General features: G+C 44.8%; 1 protein-coding gene across 1 annotated transcript; it reads right to left on the reverse strand.

Moving 5' to 3' along the window:
* Window positions 1-18,283, reverse strand: LOC128701733 (endochitinase-like). The gene is made up of 13 exons (XM_053795621.2): window positions 18,171-18,283; window positions 12,802-12,871; window positions 11,952-12,154; window positions 9,979-10,144; window positions 9,607-9,713; window positions 9,258-9,373; window positions 8,376-8,502; window positions 7,382-7,576; window positions 5,893-5,971; window positions 3,024-3,174; window positions 1,807-1,873; window positions 1,084-1,251; window positions 1-514 (listed from the first exon to the last, which is right to left on the reverse strand). Exons 1-13 carry the CDS (start codon window positions 18,180-18,182, stop codon window positions 116-118), a joined length of 1,860 nt encoding a protein of 619 aa, XP_053651596.2. The 5' UTR covers window positions 18,183-18,283; the 3' UTR covers window positions 1-115.
* Between the last annotated feature and the right edge of the window lie 5,134 nt (window positions 18,284-23,417).

Raw genomic sequence — 23,417 nt, forward strand, 5'->3', positions numbered from 1 at the left:
TTGTAAAAGATTAATTATTATTTTTTGCCCTGATCGGAATTAGTTTTTTATAGACCACAACGTAAATATTTTTATAAGTTTCTCCTGATATGATATTTTTTATACTCTATAAGATCTAAGGAAGCTGATTCCTTAATTTTTTTATAATTAGAGGGATTTTTTCAGCCGTGGCCACAGGAATTGCATTAACTATTTTGTGCTGGGCAGGAGGATGAGGAACAGTCTTGACAGGCTGGTGGGCAGCTGGCTTCACAGGCTGGTGAGCAACTGGCTTCACAGGCTGGTGAGCAACTGGCTTCACAGGCTGGTGAGCAACTGGCTTCACAGGCTGGTGAGCAGCTGGCTTCACAGGTGGTTGAACATGATTTTGTCTAGAGTGAGTCTTGCCTGCTGGCATGTTACAGTCAGAGGTGTCCACATTCTGTGGCCAGTCACATATCTTATTAGCCTGGCTCCAGTAGGTACCTTCAGGACACTCCTCCAGGTGTGGCACTCCGTCGAAACACCAGTAATACTGCAACACATTTAGGTAAGTTTATTTAGGTACAGGTATACCTAAGTACAATTATCATAGTTTAACATGCAGAAATCGTAAACAAGCCATACAAGACGCTAAACTTAACCATAGGGGGAGTTGGATGATAGCTCTAGGCCTTTCATGTTGCTATCAACACACCAGGAGCTTCTGGTGTTGCAGAAATGAGTATTAGGTCTCAGCAGAATCTGCTGGGACATTATTTCTGCAACACTGCAAGCTCCTGATGATGACTGAAATACGAAAGGCCCAGAACTATCATTCAACTCCTCCTGTGGTTGTTTTGCATAGTTTAACATCTGTGTAAATTACTTAGGATAACCTAAGAAGTCAAAGTGACTTAATTCCCTTGGTATCCTTGTAATAAATTAGTATTTAAAGCCTAGCAGTAAGTTACAGTAGAAATCAGTCATTATTAGACCTGTACTAATGAAGGCTTAAGGAAGTATTAATTATATAATTCGTGATGAGAATTTACGAGGTCACTACTGTGGGAAGAAATTAATGTGAAACTGCTAAGAGTCAGCCATATATGAGAAGCTACTCACTTTATCACAGTCAGGGTGAGGCCAGTAGTCCTGGACAGAACAGTCTATTGGGCCCATAGTGGTTGTTGGGGCATTGGGGTCCCTGGTTGTGGTAGTCGTGGGGATTGTGGTGGGTGCACTGGGATCTCTGGTTGTGGTAGTGGTTGTTGGTGGTGTCCACCAAGGACTCTGCAACAGTAACAACCATTTAAGATTAGATAAACTTAGTCAAGAACGCTACAAATTATATTTAGTATTATAGACCCCTGGCTGTCTTCAAGAAGGCACTGGACAGGCACCTAGAGTCAGTATCTGACCAGCCGGGCTGTGGTTCCTACGTTGGGTTACGTGAGGCCAACAGTAGCAGCCTGGTTGATCAGGGCTTGATCCTCCATGAGGCCTGGTCACAGACCGGGCCACGGGGGCGTTGCCTCCCGAAACCTTCGCCGGGTATACTCCAGGTATACACTTGTAGTGGTTCATGACTTCTACTGACACACAGTTACATAGTGGCAACACATTCCATCAGGCAGGGCGGGGCTCATACAGTTTAGAAATCAGCCAGAGATAGGAGAGTATCAAGGGAGGTTCCTTGATGCTGATGATGGGCTCTTGTTCTAGGGAGTTGGAGCTGTGCTCCCCCCAGGTACTGTTGTAACTCAGTGGTGGTGGATCTGGGTACTTACCGTGGTTGTAGTAATCTGAGGGTACTTCCCGTGGTAGTATTAATCTGAGGGTACCTACCGTGGTAGTAGGTGTGGTGGTTGGTGACACAGGTACGATGTAGTCCTTCATACCTTCGTAGATCACTCTGCAACACAGGACATCTCAGTATTATTGCCAATTCTACATCATTGCTTTGTATCTCAGCCTTCTGTCTTTATACAAGTGTGTGATGTTCGTAGTGTGTGTGTGGTTGTAGGGGGTCAAGTCTCAGCTCCTGGACCTGTTTCTTACTGTATCATTTGCTGGGTTTACTCCCTCCTAGTTTCGTGGGTTCTGTTATACCTATTCTTCAACCTATGTATGTAATCTACATCCATTACTTCACCTACTTTATTCCACTGCTATCTTGAAACTGAAGAAATACTTCCTGACATCCCTATGACTTCTTTGTCTTTAACTTTCAAATGTGCCCCTATGTACCTGTTTTTCACCTCTAGAACAGTATATGTCCACCCTGGTTAGGTTAGGTAAGGTAAGGTTAGATTAGGTAAGGTTAGGTTAGGTAAGGTAGATTAGGTAAGGTTAGGTTAGGTTAGGCTAGGCTAGGTAAGGTTTGTCAGGAAACAAGAAGTCTCCTGATGCGGGTCTTAGATGAAAGTTTTGGTCGTCTGACCGAGGCCTTCCGCTGGCTTACCCCTCCACCTCTTTAAAAAATATGGTCACATTTATAGCTATTTGTTAACTGGTAGAACAAAATACTGATAACTAACCAGTCCCTCTGAAGACATTGTTGCTAGACGCTAAAGTCAGTCACTTTATAACCCTTAGCTTCCTGTTCCTGTTGTGTTACAACGGTAACAGGGAAGTGGTAGAATAACAGGGTAATGAAATATAGTCTAAGCCTATCTAAAATTAAGCCTACTTTGGCTTAAACACCAGATTTATTAACTAAAATTGAATTTACAAGTGAGGTCAGAAAGGATTTGCTGTCCCTGCCCCTGCAGCGCTGTATAGCCCTTGTGGTTTAGCGCTTCTTTTTGATTATAATAATAATGTCCCTGCCCCTCAAGGGAGGTTCATTGATGCAGGTGAGGGGCTCTTGATCTAGGAAATTGGATCTGATTTGAGCCTGAGTACCTTCCATCCCCCCCATATGCGCCGTATAATCCTACGGGTTTAGCCCTTCCCCCGCAGTATAGCCCTTGTGGCTTAGCGCTTCCTTTTGATTATAATAATAATTAGCCCTTCCCCATAATTATATAACGTTATCCCTGACTTAAAACTTATGAACTCACGTCATCATGGGATTCTTGCCTCTGTTACACCATCCCAAATAATCATCCTGGTCTATGGCCCAGGTCATGGCACCCAGCAGATGCATGTCCTTGATATAATCCATCTTAATCTTGAGACTGTCTGGGTCCTCGTATCCAACCCACTGGTCATCTGGTGACATAAATGCTTATTACCATCATTAATGTCTGGTTTATTTTTGATAATGTCTAAATGCAATATAATTTGATTTTTGTGCGAAGAATAGAAATTGGGACAGTGCAGCAGGCCTACTGGCCCATGCGAGGCAGGTCCAAGCCTCCTACCGGTTTAAGACAATGCCCCAACATAGTCAGGTCAGGTCACATTCACTTAAAGAAAGTCAGAATGTGTAATTTACTTTTCATAAAGTGTTAAGTACATGCCGGGGAATTTCAGAATAATACTAATTCTTATTATTTAAAACTAGACATAGATTATAAAATAGTCAATTTTAATTACTCATTATTTTACCTATTACTCCCCTCAAGGAAGGTTCCTTGATGTTGGTGAGGGGCTCTTGATTTAGGGAATTGGATCTGTGCTCCAGTTCCCCGAATTAAGCCTGAATGCCTTCCACATCCCCCCCCCAGGCGCTGTATAATCCTCCGGGTTTAGCGCTTCCCCCTTGGTTATAATAATAATTTAAATTAAGTGATCGTATTTTTTTTGTACGGTTTCAGACTAATTGAATGATTTAGCATAGGGCTAATATGGTTAATTTTGGGAGAGGAGATAATTTTTAAGTCTGTCCTAAATTGATTTCAGGCAGGGTATGGAAAATAATGATAAATTTTCCTGGGATTTATGTAGGAATTCGACGCTGTATAGCCCTTGTGGCTTAGCGCTTCTTTCCCCTCAAGGAAGGTTCCTTGATGTTGGTGAAGGGCTCTTGATTTAGGGAATTGGATCTGCTCCAGTTCCCCGAATTAAGCCTGAATGCCTTCCACATTCCCCCCCCCCCAGGCGCTGTATAATCCTCCGGGTTTAGCGCTTCCCCCTTGATTATAATAATAATAATTAGCGCTTCTTTTTTATTATAATAATAATAATTGTAGGAATTAATGGGGATTATGTTAGGTAAGACACACATGCAACAGTTAGGTATTTTTATTTCGAAACGTTTCGCCTACACAGTAGGCTTCCTCAGTGTAGTCCCCTCAAGAAAGGCTCCTTGACGCTGGTGAGGGGCTCTTGATCTAGGGAATTTGATCTGTGCTCCAGTTCCCTGAATTAAGCCTGAATGCCTTCCATCCCCCCATAGGCGCTGTATAATCCTACGGGTTTAGTGCTTCCCCCTTGATTATAATAATAATAATCCTCAGTCGAGTACAGAAAAGTTGATAGAAGCAGAAGAGACTTGAAGACGATGTAATCAGTCCATCACCCTTAAAGTTTTGAGGTGGTCAGTCCCTCAGTCTGGAGAAGAGCATTGTTCCATAGTCTGAAACAATATGGAGTTGAAGTGACAGGATGGAGCCTTATATAGCGCCAGGAGGTTAGACATAGGTCACTAGTAGAACGCAGATGTTGGAAGGTCAGGTCCCTCTCAAATCCAGCCGTTCTCACTAGGCGCTATATAAGGCTCCATCCTGTCACTTCAACTCCATATTGTTTCAGACTATGGACCCCTCAAGGAAGGTTCCTTGATGTTGGTGAGGGGCTCTTGATTTAAGGAATTGGATCTGTGCTCCAGTTCCCCGAATTAAGCCTGAATGCCTTCCACATCCCCCCCCCAGGCGCTGTATAATCCTCCGGGTTTAGCGCTTCCCCCTTGATTATAATAATAATAATAATAATTCAGACTATGGAACAATGCTCTTCTCCAGACTGAGGGACTGACCACCTCAAAACTTTAAGGGTGATGAACTGATTACATCGTCTTCAAGTATCTTCTGCTTCTATCAACTTTTCTGTACTCGACTGAGGAAGCCTACTGTGTAGGCGAAACGTTTCGAAATAAAGATACCTAACTGTTGCATGTGTGTCTTACCTAACAACCTGTCGGTATTTTATACCATTTTAATGTTCAATGGGGATTATATTGTTTATCTAAAATTGTGACTTAAAAGATGTTCTGCGACACGAGAACAAATATTCTCTATTATTTCCTTATATTCTGTAAGGAAAATTTTGTAATTTAGAGGAAATTAATATTTCAATAATGAAAATATAGTACATACCTGGAAGTGTTATTAAATTAATTAAAAAGATGTACTGGGAGAAAAAAGAAAACGCTTACGGAGCAACAAAAATGGCGGAGTAACACAAATCAGACCCGGAATTTGTGGAGAATTAATCTCATTCAATCTACGCCGATAGAAACAGTATCGTTAAATACAGTGTCCTATATCGTAAGTGAATTTAACGGGCATCTGGGAGGCTGCAGATATAAAGTGAAACTATCAAAATAAGGATGGTATGAATGAAAAACTTGAGCCCTTGCTGGAGAATCTACATTGCCCGCCACACGTATCATTAAATATATAATTACGCCTCCCACTGTCAATTAAATGTCATTACAGGTAATGTACCATTATTTTCATTGTGAAAGTTAACGGTGACTTAATTCTTGGGTATAATTACGTATAATTTAGATATAATTTATTAGACTCCTGAACGAGACTCAATAAAATACCACAGGTTAAATACTTTTTGGGTTATGTTATTGTCAGGGAATGTGAATAATTTATATTTTAAACCAAATACTTTGACAGGTTATTAATTTAGGTAAGATTTGCGTTTCCTGACGCCGCTGGAGCTTTTGGTCATCTGACCGAGACCTTCCACCGGCTTACCCCTTTCAACATTACATTTATTATAACAATTTAACATATAAAAAGGTTATATTACCCTTGGTTGTGTAGGGAACGAGTCCAATATCATCGTAACGGTCTTCCCAAGCTGGATCATCCACCATCATTTTGCAGATCTGGGCGTAAGATCAGATTATCTGAGGATTTTTAACCTTGGAGGGTTAGCCACTCAGGATGACCCAAGAAAGTGAGTCATCGAGGACTGTCTTGTCTTATTTCCATTGTGGTTCTCAATCTTGACCCCCAGGATGCCACCCACACCTGTCTAGTAGCATCCAGGATGCCACCCACACCAGTCCACTAACACCCAGGATGCCACCCACACCAGTCCACTAACACCCAGGATGCCACCCACACCAGTCCACTAACACCCAGGATGCCACCCACACCAGTCCACTAACACCCAGGATGCCACCCACACCAGTCCACTAACACCCAGGAGGCCACCCACACCAGTCCACTAATGCCCAGGATGCCACCCACACCAGTTCACTAACACCCAGGATGCCACCCACACCAGTCCACTAACACCCAGCATACCACCCACACCAGTCCACTAACACCCAGGATGCCACCCACACCAGTCCACTAACACCCAGGTACCTATTTGCTGCTAGGTGAACAGGACAACAGGTGTAAGGAAACACGTCGAAATGTTTCCACCCCGCCGGGAATCGAACCTGGGCCCTCCGTGTGTGAAGCGAGAGCTTTAGCCACCAGGCCATCGGGGCACTAAAGGCACAAAGGAGATTTTTTTTTTATCGGTTATAAGATATTGAAGTTGAATCTAGTTCCCAAAAACTGGCTTAACTATCGGTTGAAAAGGAGTTTATACTCAACAAGGACAGGATTCATAGGTAAAGGACCCCAATGGTAATATAAGGGACCCCAGTGGTGATATGAAGGACCCCAATGGTAATATAAGGGACCCCAGTGGTAATATAAAGGACCCTAATGGTATACAGGTATACACAAATACAGTTACATAATTATCATACATAGCAGCATATATGTAAAGAACCTGGGATAACCCAAAAAAGTCAGACACTGACTTATTTCCATTGGGGTCCTTTATATTTTCATTGGGGTCCTTTATATTTTCATTGGGGTCCTTTATATTTTCATTGGGGTCCTTTATATTTTCATTGGGGTCCTTTATATTTCCACTGGGGTCCTTCATATTTCCATTGGGGTCCTAAGGTTAGTGATGCAGCGCCTGAGGAATGGTTGGTTGTCAGGTTTGAAACTAGGAATGGGAAGGGTAGCTAGAATTCTTTAGATCAATAGCCTTTAACTAGAAAGACAAGTTAACAAACACGAAGACATATTAGAAAACCATGATTATTTCTGAAAGATAATCTGATTATTTCTGAAAGATAATCAAGGTTCCAAGACCAAACGTTTTCTTACAATTATGTCCTAGTGTTTGTTCTAAGTCAATTTGTCAGTATCTATTATCAAGGTTTATACCACAGTCTTTCACTAATATCAAGGTATCCCCCTTAAAACGGCTGAAAAACCTTTACCTCAAAGTATGCCAGTGTACCGGTAGCGTTGGTATACGGTCCGGGCTTGCCACCTCCCTCCCACTTCTTGACCGGGGCATGAAGACCATTATTATCTGCACTGCCGAGGGTATATGTACGGCCGTAGAACGGTGTACCCAGTACTAGCTTGTCTCGGTAACAGCCGAATTGTTCCCACAGAAGAACTCCATCGTTCTGCAGAGTAATGCCAAGGCATGATAGTGGTTCTCTTTGTACTACTAATCACTGTAAACTACCTATGCAAATACGTATACTTCCTAAAATATGTCAACCACATTCTAAACTTGCAAGGAAATAAAGGAATCTGAATCAGGGAGACTATTGGAAATAGGAAATGAGTTTCTCTTGTCTTAACATACTGGCCGTCTCCTACCAAAATAGGGTGACCCATGAAAAGAAACACATTCACCATCATTCATTCAGTGGCATATCGAAGTTCCCACTGAGAAATGTCGAAGCTGTGTTCACATATCTATTTATTCTCAAATAAGGTATAACGTAAACATACTATTTACAATAGCTTGATGCACAACCATAACGATTGACCTCACCTATTCGCTTTTAAATAAGGCATAACTAATACATATTTCCAACAGCTTGATACTCATTACCATAACTGGTATCACCCATTCATTTATCTTGAAATTAAATACCCCTCAAGGAAGGTTCCTTGATGGTGAGGGGCTCTTGATTTAGGGAATTGGATCTGTGCTCCAGTTCCCCGAATTAAGCCTGAATACCTTCCACATCCCCCCCCCCCCCAGGCGCTGTATAATCCTCCGGGTTTAGCGCTTCCCCCTTGATTATAATAATAATAATAATAATTGAAATTAAATATCATTAATATAGTTTCCCATCATCGTGTTTATCTTAAACATAACGACTGGTCATTCAGTTATTTAGAAATAAGGTATAACTAAAAAATAATTCACATCAATTTGCTGCTCATAAACAAGTGATATGAACGACTTACGTCATTAAGCTTCTCATACGACCACTCATCAAGTTCAGGTCGTTGGTAGAGCATAGAATGTACATCAGCAAAGCCACACCAGTTCCCTCGAAGATCATATGTCATCATGTGGATGGCGTCCAGCAAGCTGTAATACACACACGTGAATTTGTATCCTATGTGCGGGTTAATTTTTTTTATTAATACACCGACCGTTTCCCACCGAAGCAGGGTGACCCGAAAAAGAAGAAACACTTTCGTCATCATTCACTCCATCAGTCCCCTCAAGGAAGGTTCCTTGATGTTGGTGAGGGGCTCTTGATTTAGGGAATTGGATCTGTGCTCCAGTTCCCCGAATTAAGCCTGAATGCCTTCCACATCCCCCTCAGGCGCTGTATAATCCTCTGGGTTTAGCGCTTTCCCTTGATTATAATAATAAAAATAGTTCAACAGCTGCAACATATCAACACCCGTCCTGAGTGCAGGCATTGTACTTCCCACATCCAGGACTCGAGGCCGGCTAACTGGGTTATTTGTGTATTATATATTTATGGGGAAGTGATAAACCAATAGAAGTCTTACAGTGCCTGGGAAGAAATCAGGTTTAATCTAAGGAAGGAAAAGGTATCGTACGAAAACTTCCAGGTTTTTGTTTATTTAGCTTTATAAGTAAAGTGTTAGTAACAAGGAATTCCTCCCCTCCCCCTTGAAAGGTATATCGATTATATAGATTAAAGAGAAGAAATGAAGTATACTCGCGTGAACAAGTCCCAACCCACAGAGTTTAAACAAACTAAGCAATATCTAGGTCCGAAACGTTTAGTTTCCATTCCAGTTTTCGGGCAATTTTGTGAAAGAAGTAACTAGTCATGTGAGGAAGGTGTAAAGATTTGGGCTACTGACCTGCACAGCTCTGGTACATGATAACCCTCATCCAGTCTGAACTTGGCAATAGGTACGGCCGCTGTCAGGTCCCACCCAGCTCCCACTGAGTCGAATGCTGCTCTCAGTTCTTGAACCTAGATAGAAAAAGGATTTCGGTGTCTCACGAAATCGTAATGACACGATTGCAAATAAACCATACCACGGGTGGGGATAGAACCCGCCATCCTAGTCATAAAACCAGTGACTATCGCGTCGGTCTGGAGTTTTTTGACTGATCGCGGGTTCTATTCCCACCCGTGGTATTGTTTGATTTCTATGTATTTATGTCATGAAGGATACAGTGTGTGGTAACTGTAAACACACTTACTAATTTCAGATAATTGTCTTTGTCAGCCATAGTACCACCACGGTCCATCGCTCCGGGGTACTCCCAATCCAAGTCGAATCCATCAAAGCCATAGTCTGTCAGCAACTCTACGGAAATATTGCTTGTTTTAGTTCATGCTTTTGATTTTAAATGATACATAACGTAATGATTATTTTTATTGAAAATTGAGCATTGATAATTACTAGGCTCCTACGGGGCATTTATAGTTGTTTTCTTAAGGATGATGAATTATACACATGTTCAATATATGGGTATCTACTTGTATTGATAAAGCCACTGGATAGATGTTTCTAATTCATCATGTCGGTATCGCATATCGTTGGTATAGTTACATTAATGCACAGTACTTACGAACAACACTCCTGACGAAAGTTTGTCTTCGCTCGTCAACGCCGACCATCTGAGAGTACTTTTTACCTCCCTCAGCCCAGCCACCAACCGCAATCATTGTCTTCAGGTCAGGATACTTTTCCTTCAGTGCCACGAAGCGCCGGTACCCATTGGCATTGATGTCCAGCTGTGACAATGCAAGATTTTCTCATTAGTTACCAGTGGTCCACGCAAACCACTGAATCCAGCAGAGGTGAGTTGGAACACTACTGCTGTGACCCACTATTGTAGGACCATAGACCACCCTAGTTTCACAAGTGCTTAGACACACCATCTTCCTGCATCACCCACGATAATACCAACGCCAGTTTACCTGGAGTTTACCTGGAGAGGGTTTCGGGGGTCAACGCCCCCGCGGCCCGGTCTGAGACCAGGCCTATATATATTTGTTTTTTAACAAAGCAGCCATATCCCACCAAGGCAGGGTGACCTTATCAGGGAAAGATACGAGGAGCGAGAAGTGTAGCGGAGCGCTGCAGTGTGAACGGATTAACTTAATAATAATCTTTATTTCTATAAGTACACGATACAACTTATACAGACCATAGCTGACATCAGTGACATACTATATATAAAGCCTCTTGTCGGACAAATTAGGTTAATTTTGTCCCCCAGGAAGCGACCCACATGAAATAATGATAAAAGTTATCCCATATATCAGACACTTTCCCTAAAAAATCAGATTGAAAACATTGAAATTGCAGTATATGGAAAGACTTAGAATTAGGGGGGTATGATTGAAGTGTATAAATGGAAAACACGAATAAATAAAGATATAAATAACGTGCTAAAAGTATCTAACCAAGACAGGATTCGCAGCAATAAATTTAAGCTGAGCAGATTTAGATTTAGAAAAGATATAGCGTTATACTAGAATATCAGCAGAGCTGTTGATCAGTGGACCCCCTCAAGGCAGGTTCCTTGACGCTGGTGAGGAGCTCTTGATCTGAGGAATTGGATCTGTGCTCCAGTTCCCTGAATTAAGCCTGAATACCTCCATCTCCCTTCCCCCACATACGCTGTATAATCATACGGGGTTAGCGCTCGCCCATTATAATAGTATAGATGAGTGGAACAAACTCTCAGGCATCATCACTAAGGCCAAAACTGTGGGTAACTTTACTTATAGATTGGAAGGCGATGAGTGGGTTTGTTTGGGTGAGTTGGACCTGCCGAAAATGGGCCTGTAGGCCTACTGTAGTAATTTCGGACAGAAATAAGACAGAAATCAAACTACGTAAATAATATAGACTAACAAAATTTTAGCAATACGCAAAGATCTAGGAGTTGCTTATAATTTTTTTCACTATTTCTGACAACTGAAATTGAGAAATATACATTGAAGTTTGGTTAACTAGAAAATAACTTAAATATATGGAAGAAGAGGTGCTGTTTACATCACGTGTTAACTTTGGATGACAGACTGAAAACACTAAAGATGTCCATGTTGGTGAGGGGCTCTTGATTTAGGGAATTGGATCTGTGCTTCAGTTCCCCGAATTAAGCCTGAATGCCTTCCACATCCCCCCCCCAGGCGCTGTATAATCCTCCGGGTTTAGCGCTTCCCCCTTGATTATAATAATAATAATAATAATGTCCATGTTGGCTGATAGGAAGAAAGTTGATATAATGATACATAAGATTATAAAGGGTTATGAAAGAATAAGGGAGTTAAGTACCTTCGGTAGAGCTAGCTAGACGCCACAGATATAAATTAAGAAATATGGCAGAACGGCTACTGGGAAATGGGTCTTGACAAAGAGAATAGTAGAAATAAATAAGTGCTATGACCAATGAATATATATATATATATATATATATATATATATATATATATATATATATATATATATATATATATATATATATATATATATATATATATATATATATAGATATATATAGATAATGAAGGGACACTACAAACATCTCACCTCAGGATCCAGGACCATGACCTCCCAAGTGACGTTGGACACACCACAGAAGGAGTAGATAAGGTGAGTACAGAGGTCAGCAGGGATGTCTTCGATGTCATAATGGACTTCCTCTGGTCTATAGCGGGCCCAGGTCTCATAGTAACATACACGACGAGCTAGCCTGTCTGGCACAGCTCTGGCTCCACCAGCTGGCTCGTGATCTGATACCAAAAGTGCACTCAGTGTTTACCATGGAAATCCAACTCTGGTAATTGATAAGATACATGTGCAACAGTTAGGTATCTAGTGTTGAAACGTTTTACCTGCACAGTAGGCTTTTTCAGTCATATACAGAAGAAACAGCAGACATAAAAAGACGATATAATCATTCCAGCATCCTCAAGAAGCCTAATATAGACGATATTTCTCAACATTACTGATACCTGACTCGCACATGTATCTTAACCACCAATTTGTCTATTTTATCAAATTTTCACCCCTCAAGGAAGGTTCCTTGATGTTGGTGAGGGGCTCTTGATTTAGGGAATTGGATCTGTGCTCCAGTTCCCCGAATTAAGCCTGAATGCCTTCCACATCCCCCCCCCCCAGGCGCTGTATAATCCTCTGGGTTTAGCGCTTCCCCTTGATTATTATAATAATAATAATCAAATTTTCAATGTATCTCTCGTAATTATTATATTAACGGAAAAGCTCTAAAACCTTAAGGGGTCATACATCGAATGGGTCATGGGAGGTAATCACACATGTTCTCATAAAGGGTAAAATATTAACAATTATTTAGATCAAGCTGTGTATATTATCTGTGTATATTAGCTGTGTATATTAGTGAAATTTTTTTCGAATTTACCTCCAGGTCTGGCGTAGCGAGGTTCAGCGGTCACCACAGCCAACACTGCCAACACCCCGACCAACACAGCCTGCAACCATACATGTTTCAGACTCGTAGGTATGTATTTGTATGTATGTATAAATATATATCTCATACAACACAGGGAGTCTTCCATCATGGAACGGTGACTCAAAAAAAATGAGGAAGCATTTACAGTCATTTATTCAGAAAGTCTCTTGTGAGAAATGCACCGATATAATGCTTCACATGGTTCTCTGAATTGTAACATCCTCCATCCTTCCTTCAGAGTGCACACACTGTACTTCCCACCTCCATCCTTCAGAGTGCACACACTGTACTTCCCACCTCCATCCTTCCTTCAGAGTGCACACACTGTACTTCCCACCTCCATCCTTCCTTCAGAGTGCACACACTGTACTTCCCACCTCCATCCTTCCTTCAGAGTGCACACACTGTACTTCCCACCTCCATCCTTCCTTCAGAGTGCACACCCTGTACTTCCCACCTCCATCCTTCCTTCAGAGTGCACACACTGTACTTCCCACCTCCATCCTTCCTTCAGAGTGCACACACTGTACTTCCCACCTCCATCCTTCTTTCAGAGTGCACACACTGTACTTCCCACCTCCATCCTTCCTTCAGAGTGCACACACTGTACTTCCCACCTCCATCCTTCCTTCAGAGTGCACACACTGTACTTCCCACCTCCATCCTTCCTTCAGAGTGCACACCCTGTACTTCCCACCTCCATCCTTCCTTCAGAGTGCACACACTGTACTTCCCACCTCCATCCTTCCTTCAGAGTGCACACCCTGTATTCCCACCTCCATCCTTCCTTCAGAGTGCACACCCTGTACTTCCCACCTCCATCCTTCCTTCAGAGTGCACACACTGTACTTCCCACCTCCATCCTTCCTTCAGAGTGCACACACTGTACTTCCCACCTCTATCCTTCCTTCAGAGTGCACACACTGTACTTCCCACCTCCATCCTTCCTTCAGAGTGCACACACTGTACTTCCCACCTCCATCCTTCCTTCAGAGTGCACACACTGTACTTCCCACCTCCATCCTTCCTTCAGAGTGCACACACTGTACTTCCCACCTCCATCCTTCCTTCAGAGTGCACACACTGTACTTCCCACCTCCATCCTTCCTTCAGAGTGCACACACTGTACTTCCCACCTCCATCCTTCCTTCAGAGTGCACACACTGTACTTCCCACCTCCATCCTTCCTTCAGAGTGCACACACTGTACTTCCCACCTCCATCCTTCCTTCAGAGTGCACACACTGTACTTCCCACCTCCATCCTTCCTTCAGAGTGCACACACTGTACTTCCCACTTCCATCCTTCCTTCAGAGTGCACACACTGTACTTCCCACCTCCATCCTTCCTTCAGAGTGCACACACTGTACTTCCCACCTCCATCCTTCCTTCAGAGTGCACACACTGTACTTCCCACCTCCATCCTTCCTTCAGAGTGCACACACTGTACTTCCCACCTCCATCTTTCCTTCAGAGTGCACACACTGTACTTCCCACCTCCATCCTTCCTTCAGAGTGCACACACTGTACTTCCCACCTCCATCCTTCCTTCAGAGTGCACACACTGTACTTTCCACCTCCATCCTTCCTTCAGAGTGCACACACTGTACTTCCCACCTCCTTCCTTCAGAGTGCACACACTGTACTTCCCACCTTTGACCCTCCTTCAGAGTTCACACACTGTACTTCCCACCTCCATCCTTCCTTCAGAGTGCACACACTGTACTTTCCACCTCCATCCTTCCTTCAGAGTGCACACACTGTACTTCCCACCTCCGACCCTCCTTCAGAGTGCACACACTGTACTTCCCACCTCCATCCTTCCTTCAGAGTGCACACACTGTACTTCCCACCTCCGACCCTCCTTCAGAGTGCACACACTGTACTTCCCACCTCTATCCTTCCTTCAGAGTGCACACACTGTACTTCCCACCTCCATCTTTCCTTCAGAGTGCACACACTGTACTTCCCACCTCCATCCTTCCTTCAGAGTGCACACACTGTACTTCCCACCTCCATCTTTCCTTCAGAGTGCACACACTGTACTTCCCACCTCCGACCCTCCTTCAGAGTGCACACACTGTACTTCCCACCTCCATCCTTCCTTCAGAGTGCACACACTGTACTTCCCACCTCCGACCCTCCTTCAGAGTGCACACACTGTACTTCCCACCTCCATCCTTCCTTCAGAGTGCACACACTGTACTTCCCACCTCCATCTTTCCTTCAGAGTGCACACACTGTACTTCCCACCTCCATCCTTCCTTCAGAGTGCACACACTGTACTTCCCACCTCCGACCCTCCTTCAGAGTGCACACACTGTACTTCCCACCTCCATCCTTCCTTCAGAGTGCACACACTGTACTTTCCACCTCCATCCTTCCTTCAGAGTGCACACACTGTACTTCCCACCTCCATCCTTCCTTCAGAGTGCACACACTGTACTTCCCACCTCCGACCCTCCTTCAGAGTGCACACACTGTACTTCCCACCTGAATCCTTCCTTCAGAGTGCACACACTGTACTTTCCACCTCCATCCTTCCTTCAGAGTGCACACACTGTACTTCCCACCTCCGACCCTCCTTCAGAGTGCACACACTGTACTTCCCACCTCCATCCTTCCTTCAGAGTGCACACACTGTACTTCCCACCTCCGACCCTCCTTCAGAGTGCACACACTGTACTTCCCACCTCCATCCTTCCTTCAGAGTGCACACACTGTACTTCCCACCTCCATCCTTCCTTCAGAGTGCACACACTGTACTTCCCACCTCCATCCTTCCTTCAGAGTACACACACTGTACTTCCCACCTCCGACCCTCCTTCAGAGTGCACACACTGTACTTCCCACCTCCATCCTTCCTTCAGAGTGCACACACTGTACTTCCCACCTCCATCCTTCCTTCAGAGTGCACACACTGTACTTCCCACCTCCGACCCTCCTTCAGAGTGCACACTGTACTTCCCACCTCCGCCCCTCCTTCAGAGTGCACACACTGTACTTCCCACCTCCGACCCTCCTTCAGAGTGCACACACTGTACTTCCCACCTCCGACCCTCCTTCAGAGTGCACACACTGTACTTCCGACCTCTACCCCTCCAGAGTGCACACACTGTACTTCCCACCTCCATCCCTCCTTCAGAGTGCACACACTGTACTTCCCACCTCCGACCCTCCTTCAGAGTGCACACACTGTACTTCCCACCTCCGACCCTCCTTCAGAGTGCACACACTGTACTTCCCACCTCCACCCCTCCAGAGTGCACACACTGTACTTCCCACCTCCTTCCCTCCTTCAGAGTGCACACACTGTACTTCCCACCTCCGACCCTCCTTCAGAGTGCACACACTGTACTTCCCGCCTCCACCCCTCCAGAGTGCACACTGTACTTCCCACCTCCATCCCTCCTTCAGAGTGGACACACTGTACTTCCCACCTCCATCCCTCCTTCAGAGTGCACACACTGTACTTCCCACCTCCGACCCTCCTTCAGTGCACACACTGTACTTCCCACCTCCGCCCCTCCTTCAGAGTGCACACACTGTACTTCCCACCTCCATCCCTCCTTCATAGTGCACACACTGTACTTCCCACCTCCATCCCTCCTTCAGTGCACACACTGTACTTCCCACCTCCATCCCTCCTTCAGAGTGCACACACTACTTCCCACCTCCGACCCTCCTTCAGAGTGCACACACTGTACTTCCCACCTCCACCCCTCTAGAGTGCACACACTGTACTTCCCACCTCCATCCCTCCTTCAGAGTGCACACACTGTACTTCCCACCTCCATCCCTCCTTCAGAGTGCACACACTGTACTTCCCACCTCCACCCCTCCTTCAGTGCACACACTGTACTTCCCACCTCCGCCCCTCCAGAGTGCACACACTGTACTTCCCACCTCCGACCCTCCTTCAGAGTGCACACACTGTACTTCCCACCTCCGCCCTTCCTTCAGAGTGCACACACTGTACTTCCCACCTCCGCCCCTCCTTTAGAGTGCACACACTGTACTTCCCACCTCCGACCCTCCTTCAGAGTGCACACACTGTACTTCCCACCTCCGACCCTCCTTCAGAGTGCACACACTGTACTTCCCACCTCCGACCCTCCTTCAGAGTGCACACACTGTACTTCCCACCTCCGCCCCTCCTTCAGAGTGCACACACTGTACTTCCCACCTCCACCCCTCCTTCAGAGTGCACACACTGTACTTCCCACCTCCACCCCTCCTTCAGAGTGCACACACTGTACTTCCCACCTCCGACCCTCCTTCAGAGTGCACACACTGTACTTCCCACCTCCGACCCTCCTTCAGAGTGCACACACTGTACTTCCCACCTCCGACCCTCCTTCAGAGTGCACACACTGTACTTCCCACCTCCGACCCTCCTTCAGAGTGCACACACTGTACTTCCCACCTCCGACCCTCCTTCAGAGTGCACACACTGTACTTCCCACCTCCATCCCTCCTTCAGAGTGCACACACTGTACTTCCCACCTCCACCCCTCCAGAGTGCACACACTGTACTTCCCACTTCAAAACTCAAGTCCGGCTAACCGGTTTTCCCTGAATTCCTTCATAAATGTTACCATAAATCTTACGTATAGTTAACAGAATTTAAAGCCCATCGACTACAAGAAGGGTGATTATGGCTACATATAACCTGTTCACCACCAGACAAGAATTAATTCATAACAAATCTGATTCTACAGATGATGATGATGATCATAATTATTATTATTATTATTATTATTAGTATTATTATTATTTTATTAACTATCATTTCACCTGTCACTGTTCACCTGCTTACTGCTAGAACAGTGACAGCAGGTGTGAGGTGGCTAACACCCAGGTACCTACTTAAGTTCTAAGTGAACAGTGATAGCATGTGTAAGGTGACTAACACCCAGGTACCTACTTATTGCTAGGTGAACAGTGACGGTAGGTGTAAGTTGACTAGCACCCAGATGCCTACTTCCAACTAGGTGAACAATGACAGCAGGTGTAAGGTAACTAACACCCAGATATCTACTTACTGCTAGGTGAACAGTGACAGCAGGTGTAAGGTAACTAACACCCAGATACCTACTTACTGCTAGGTGAACAGTGACAGTAGGTGTAAGGTGACTAACACCTAGGTACCTATTTACTGCTATGTGACCAGGGACAACAGGTATAAGGAAACATGGCCAATATATAACCCGTGCCGGGATAGATCCCGGACTCTCAGTGTGTGAACTAAGTGCTGTACCAACCGAGCCACGAGCAGCCTTAATGATCATTTCGCTAGGCAAAAAAACAGTCTCCCACCTTGAGAATCATTGATGACTGTAACAGATAGCGAGACACTGTGGGTAAAGCCTACAATATATGGCTGGTCACTGGGTATGTGAGCAGCCTACTGGGACGCCATGTATCTTACCTCTCTAATATATAGTCGGTATATCTCGCCCTGCTGCCATTTTATCGACTCTCACTTGTTTTTCATTATATCTGAGGCAATTGAAGTATACCTGGTTTTACCGATAACCAGATAGTGGGTATTTTTCTAGTATTTGACGGCTAGGTTGACCCGCGTATCTGGAGGCTATCAGGTCCTTGATGCCGGTGGAGGACTCTTGATCTAAGGAAATTGACGCATCCCTTTTCCTTCCTTGGATCGAACCTGATTGCCTTTCATTCTCTGCTCAGTGTTACCCCTACGGGTAGAGTGCTTCCCGGGTAATGATAATAATAATAATACCAGTTTTTTACTCTAGATTCCTTCTGGTTAGTTATGCTTATTATTATGTTAATTAGGAGGTAGCGTTAAACCCGTAGGGTTCCTACAGCACCTGGGGAATGGGAAGCAATCAGATTTGGTTTAAGAAAGGGGGTTTACCTGGAGATGGTTTCGGGGGTCAACGCCCCTGCGGTCCGGTCTGAGACCAGGCCTCATGGTGGATCAGGGTCTGATCAACCAGGCTGTTACTGCTGGCCACACGCAAGCTGACGTACCTTGGTAATAAACACCGACAAGTTGGTTCAGAAAAACACGTGAGAAACACGAAGTGATCATGGTCCCAGGACCGAAACGTTTCCTAACAAATATGTCAGTGTTTGCTTACGTGTTTGTAAACCAAGAAATGTGGGGACAAACCTAGTTCCTTAAAAAAAAAACCATACCGCGGGAGGGATTGAACCCGCGGTCAGAGAGTCTCAAAACTCCAGACCGTCGCGTTAGTCACTAGTGGCTAACGCGACGGGCTGGAGTTTTGAGACTCTGACCGCAGGTTCAATCCCGCCCGTGGTATGGTTTGTTTGCAATCGTGTCATTACGATTTCGTGAGTCTAGTTCCTTAGATGGAGATGCAGGAGGCTGAGGCATCACATGTTAGGTAGTGAACAGGAGAAAGATTTTATTTTAGCAGCATGGTGAGACTGTAGGCTGAGGGACTGATCACCTAGGCTTCTCTTTTATCTTCCACCTTTCTCTGTATTGGATTGAGGAAGCCACTGGCTGGCGAAACGTTTTCAGAATAAAGATACCCAAATGTTGCTCAAGGATTTTATTTATTAACTTATTCTATAAATTAGTTATCCAGCGGGAACAAAAGCTAATTGTGTTTATCTGTTGTGATAGGTTACGTACGTAGTGTTTTGAAGTCTGTCTGAGCTGGGGGACTTCAGTAGGACACTTGAGGATATCGTCAGGTGCCCCGTGGCCTGGTGGCAAAAGCTCTCGCTTCACACGGTGAGGGTCCGGGTTCGATTCCCTGCGAAGGACTGGAAACATCAGACGTGTTTCATTACACCGGTTGTCTGTGTTCACCCATCAGTAAAATAGGTACCTGGGTGTTAGTGGACTGGTGTGGGTCGCATCCTGGTAACAAAACTGACCTAATTTGCGGGAAATGCTCAGCATAACAAGGGACTTTCTGTATAGTAGTATGTCACTGATGTCAGCTATGGTCTGTATACCTTGTACATGTACTTGTATACCTTGTACATGTACTTGTATACCTTGTACATGTACGATTTGTAAATATAAAGGTTGATCAGCTACGGCAGCTTCAAGGAGAAGAAAAGCCTTGAAGGGTTAGTAAAGGGCCCAGGACATGATCTAAGTATGTCTTCCCTGTTATGGTAGGTTACATGACTCACGAAATCGTAATGACACGATTGCAAACAAACTATACCACGGACGGGGATAGAACCCGCGATCAGAGAGCGGGTTCTATCCCCGCCCGTGGTATTTTTTTTTATGGTAGGTTACGTACGTAACCTACCATATATACCTCACTACAGTATATAAGCCACGTCTACGGCCCTATGCTGTACATTCTACAAGATTGATGGACTGAACACATCGACTCCAGGCTGAGGGACTGATTACCTCATACTCCTCCTCTCCTTACGCCTTCCTCTTTGTATTGGACTGATGAAGCCACTGTGTGGCGAAACGTTTCCTGAATAAAGATTCCCATATGCTGCATAAGTGTCTCAATCTTCAACTTGTCGGTTTTTCAAACCATTCATTACTACGTACGTAGTGGAAATATAAACACATATGCAGTATAATGTGATCCTTTATTGACAACGTTTCACCCACACAGTGGGCTTTTTCAAGTCACACAGATCTACCTGGGGTGTATGTATGTATAATGTTCGCCAAGACCATAGTCCTGGCACGGGTCCCAATCTTGCGATGACCCGTCTCTGGCTCCCGATGGAGAAAGGTTTCCACAATGATGCGACGCATGCCGCATGTCAGTTCAACTGGTGCATCTCATAAGCGACACCATATGTAACTATGGACACTAGCGAGGAGGAGGATATGTCATTATCACAGGTAACAGTTTGTCTGGTTCGCTGACCCCATGGTACACTAGTGTGGCCGCAGTCATCTCTGGGTCCTCTTCGGGAGGGAATATCACCCCTAGTTGCCTGCGGAGTGTCTCAGTAGCTTCGCACTCTAGAAGATAGTGTGTTAGGGGCCGCTGGACAACGTGCTGACAGTACTGGCACATCTCCTCCTCAGCCTTGTCTACCATCATCTTGGCTGTGGGAAAGCCCAAACGAAGGCGATGGATGGCGGTACACTGCGCTCTGGACCAGCTTCTATCATATGGAGGGGGTTCTCCCTGAGTCGCTGCTCGGTACCACTGTTGAGATGGGGTATCACCTAAGACCTCCCCCATAAGTTTCGTGGCTCTGGCAGCCACCAGTTTGGTCTGTCGTAGGCTGATTGGGACAGTAATCCCAACATGTGGATAGTCTGTTGCTGCCTTGGCTGCATCATCTGCCGCCTCATTTACCCGGATGCCAGCATGGCTGGGGATCCAGTTCAATGTCGATCTATTACCCTGAACTTCTAAGGCTGTCATTATGCTCAGGATCGATGTGATGAGGTGAACATTATCCTGTGGTTGAGGATGGGAGAGGGCAGTGACAGATTGTGTGATAGGGAAGTAAGTGCGGGTGTCAGCTGTTCTGAGTTCGACAGGTAATGGAGGATCACGTTTCCTGTAGTTAAAATACGTAATGCTGGATTTTGCTGCATTGGTTTTGATCCTCCATTTTTGTTCCCAGATGGCTATCGTGTCAACCTCATTTTGTGTTTTGTGTGTGAGTGTATCTATATTGGCATGAGTGATAAGTTGTGTAATGTCGTCTGCATAGGCTAGTGTGATGGAGTTGTGGTATACAGGTGTTGGAATGTCGTTAGTGTATAAAATGTAGAGGGTAGGGGAAAGGACAGATCCCTGGGGTACTCCAGCATTTAGTGTGAAGTAGTCAGAGTAACAGCCTTGGAATTTGATTCTCATGGTACGGCCGTCTAGGAAGTTGCAGAGGAGTTTACGAGTATTGAGAGGCAGGTTGAAGTTAGTGCAGAGTTTGTACTTGAGCCCCTCGTGCCACACAGTGTCAAAAGCTTTTTCAACGTCTTTTGCAACCAGGGCTGTCCTGTTTCTTTGTTTTGTGTTTATGTGGATGTAGTTGAGAATGATGTTAATGGCATCCTGTGTGGATCTGTGCGTTCTGAAGCCAAACTGGCCATCTGAAAGTAGAGAATTATGTTCCAGGTATCTGCGAAGGCGATGATTAATGAGTTTTTCAAAGAGTTTTCCTAAAGTTTCGAGGAGGCTGATAGGGCGATAGTTTCTAGGGTCAGAGTGGTCTTTATTGGGTTTAGGAAGGAGGATAGCAGTAGCAGCTTTGAAGAGGGAAGGGAAGTATCCAGAGGCAAGGGAGGCATTGAGGAGGTTTGTGTAGGCAGTAATGATAGAGTCAGGAAGGTGTTTCAGGATAATATGGTTTAGGCCAGAGGCACCAGGAGCCTTTGGAGGAAGGTGTCTGAGGAGAGTTTTAATGTCTGTGTTGGTGAAAGGAGTGTCGAGTTCTTGGGAGGAGGTAAGAGTGTCTAGATGTATGTGGCTGTCTGGTGTTGTTTCTTGTGTGTGTGCAGTGTTCCAGTGTTCTATGTTCTGAATGTGTTGAATAACGTTAGGGTGAGGTGGGTGAGCGTGGAAGATGTTCTCCCAGATGTGTTTGAAGATGTTGGTAGCAGCCTGTGGGTCTGAGATGTGTGTGTTGTTGTGGGTGATGTGTTTGAATTTGTTGGTGGGAGTAGTGCCTCTGATTTTTTTGATAAAGTTCCAGAAGGCTTTAGTGTTTTTAACACGCTGCCTGTCTGCTTGTTGTATTAGTCGTGACCAGTGATTGTTGTGGTCTTGGTCTAGGCTGTGTAAAATGTTGTTTCTAAGGTAAGTGAGATCTAATCGGACTTGATTAAATCTATGTGTGTTGTAGAGGAAGCGGTTGTGGTAGCAGATAATTAGTCTTCTTGTTCTGAGTGACGGTTTGAAGGAATAACGAGTGGTGTGAGTTTTCTTTGGTATTGCGATGTTGGCTGCTTGTGTAATGGTGTCCTGGATGAGATCAAGTTGAGTATCGATGTCAGAGATAGGTTTGTTGTTGTAGTCATAGGTGAGGTTAATATTGTCTATGTGTTGTTTGAAAGCATCCCAGTCAGCGTTCTTGTAGGAGAATGAAGGTGTGGTTGGAATGAGGATAGGGTTGGAGGAGATGTGTAAGATGACTGGGATGTGATCAGAGCCTGTAATAGGGCCAGGTGAGATGTAATGTTGAAATAGAGAGCTGGCTCGGTTTGCCAGAATGATGTCTGGTTTGCCTTGGCCCGTGTGGTTGAAGAAGGTATTGAAGTCTGGGCCAAGATGAATTAGGTGTTTATGGTTTGTGAAGTTGAGTAATTGGTGACCAAGTTGGTTGTTACTGGTGTGATGAAAGGCAGTGTGTTTGGCATTCATGTCAGCTAGTAGGTAAGTTGGTGTGTTGGTGTAGTTGAAGACTAAGGAGAGGTCGTGTATGTTGAGAGTAGTGTTTGGGCGAGCATAGGTGGTGAAAAAGATAAAGGGGCCAAGGTGGGTGTGTATTCTGACCGCAAGACAGTGTTGGTGAATAAAAGGGATTGGGAGAAATTCATGTTTTATGTTGGAATTGACAAGGATGGCAACCCCATCGTGGGGATCATAGGGGGACTGTAGTGCAGTATAA

The sequence above is a fragment of the Cherax quadricarinatus genome, chromosome 96 (genome assembly GCF_038502225.1).
Source record: "Cherax quadricarinatus isolate ZL_2023a chromosome 96, ASM3850222v1, whole genome shotgun sequence".
In the NCBI taxonomy this organism is placed as follows: Eukaryota; Metazoa; Arthropoda; class Malacostraca; order Decapoda; family Parastacidae; genus Cherax; species Cherax quadricarinatus.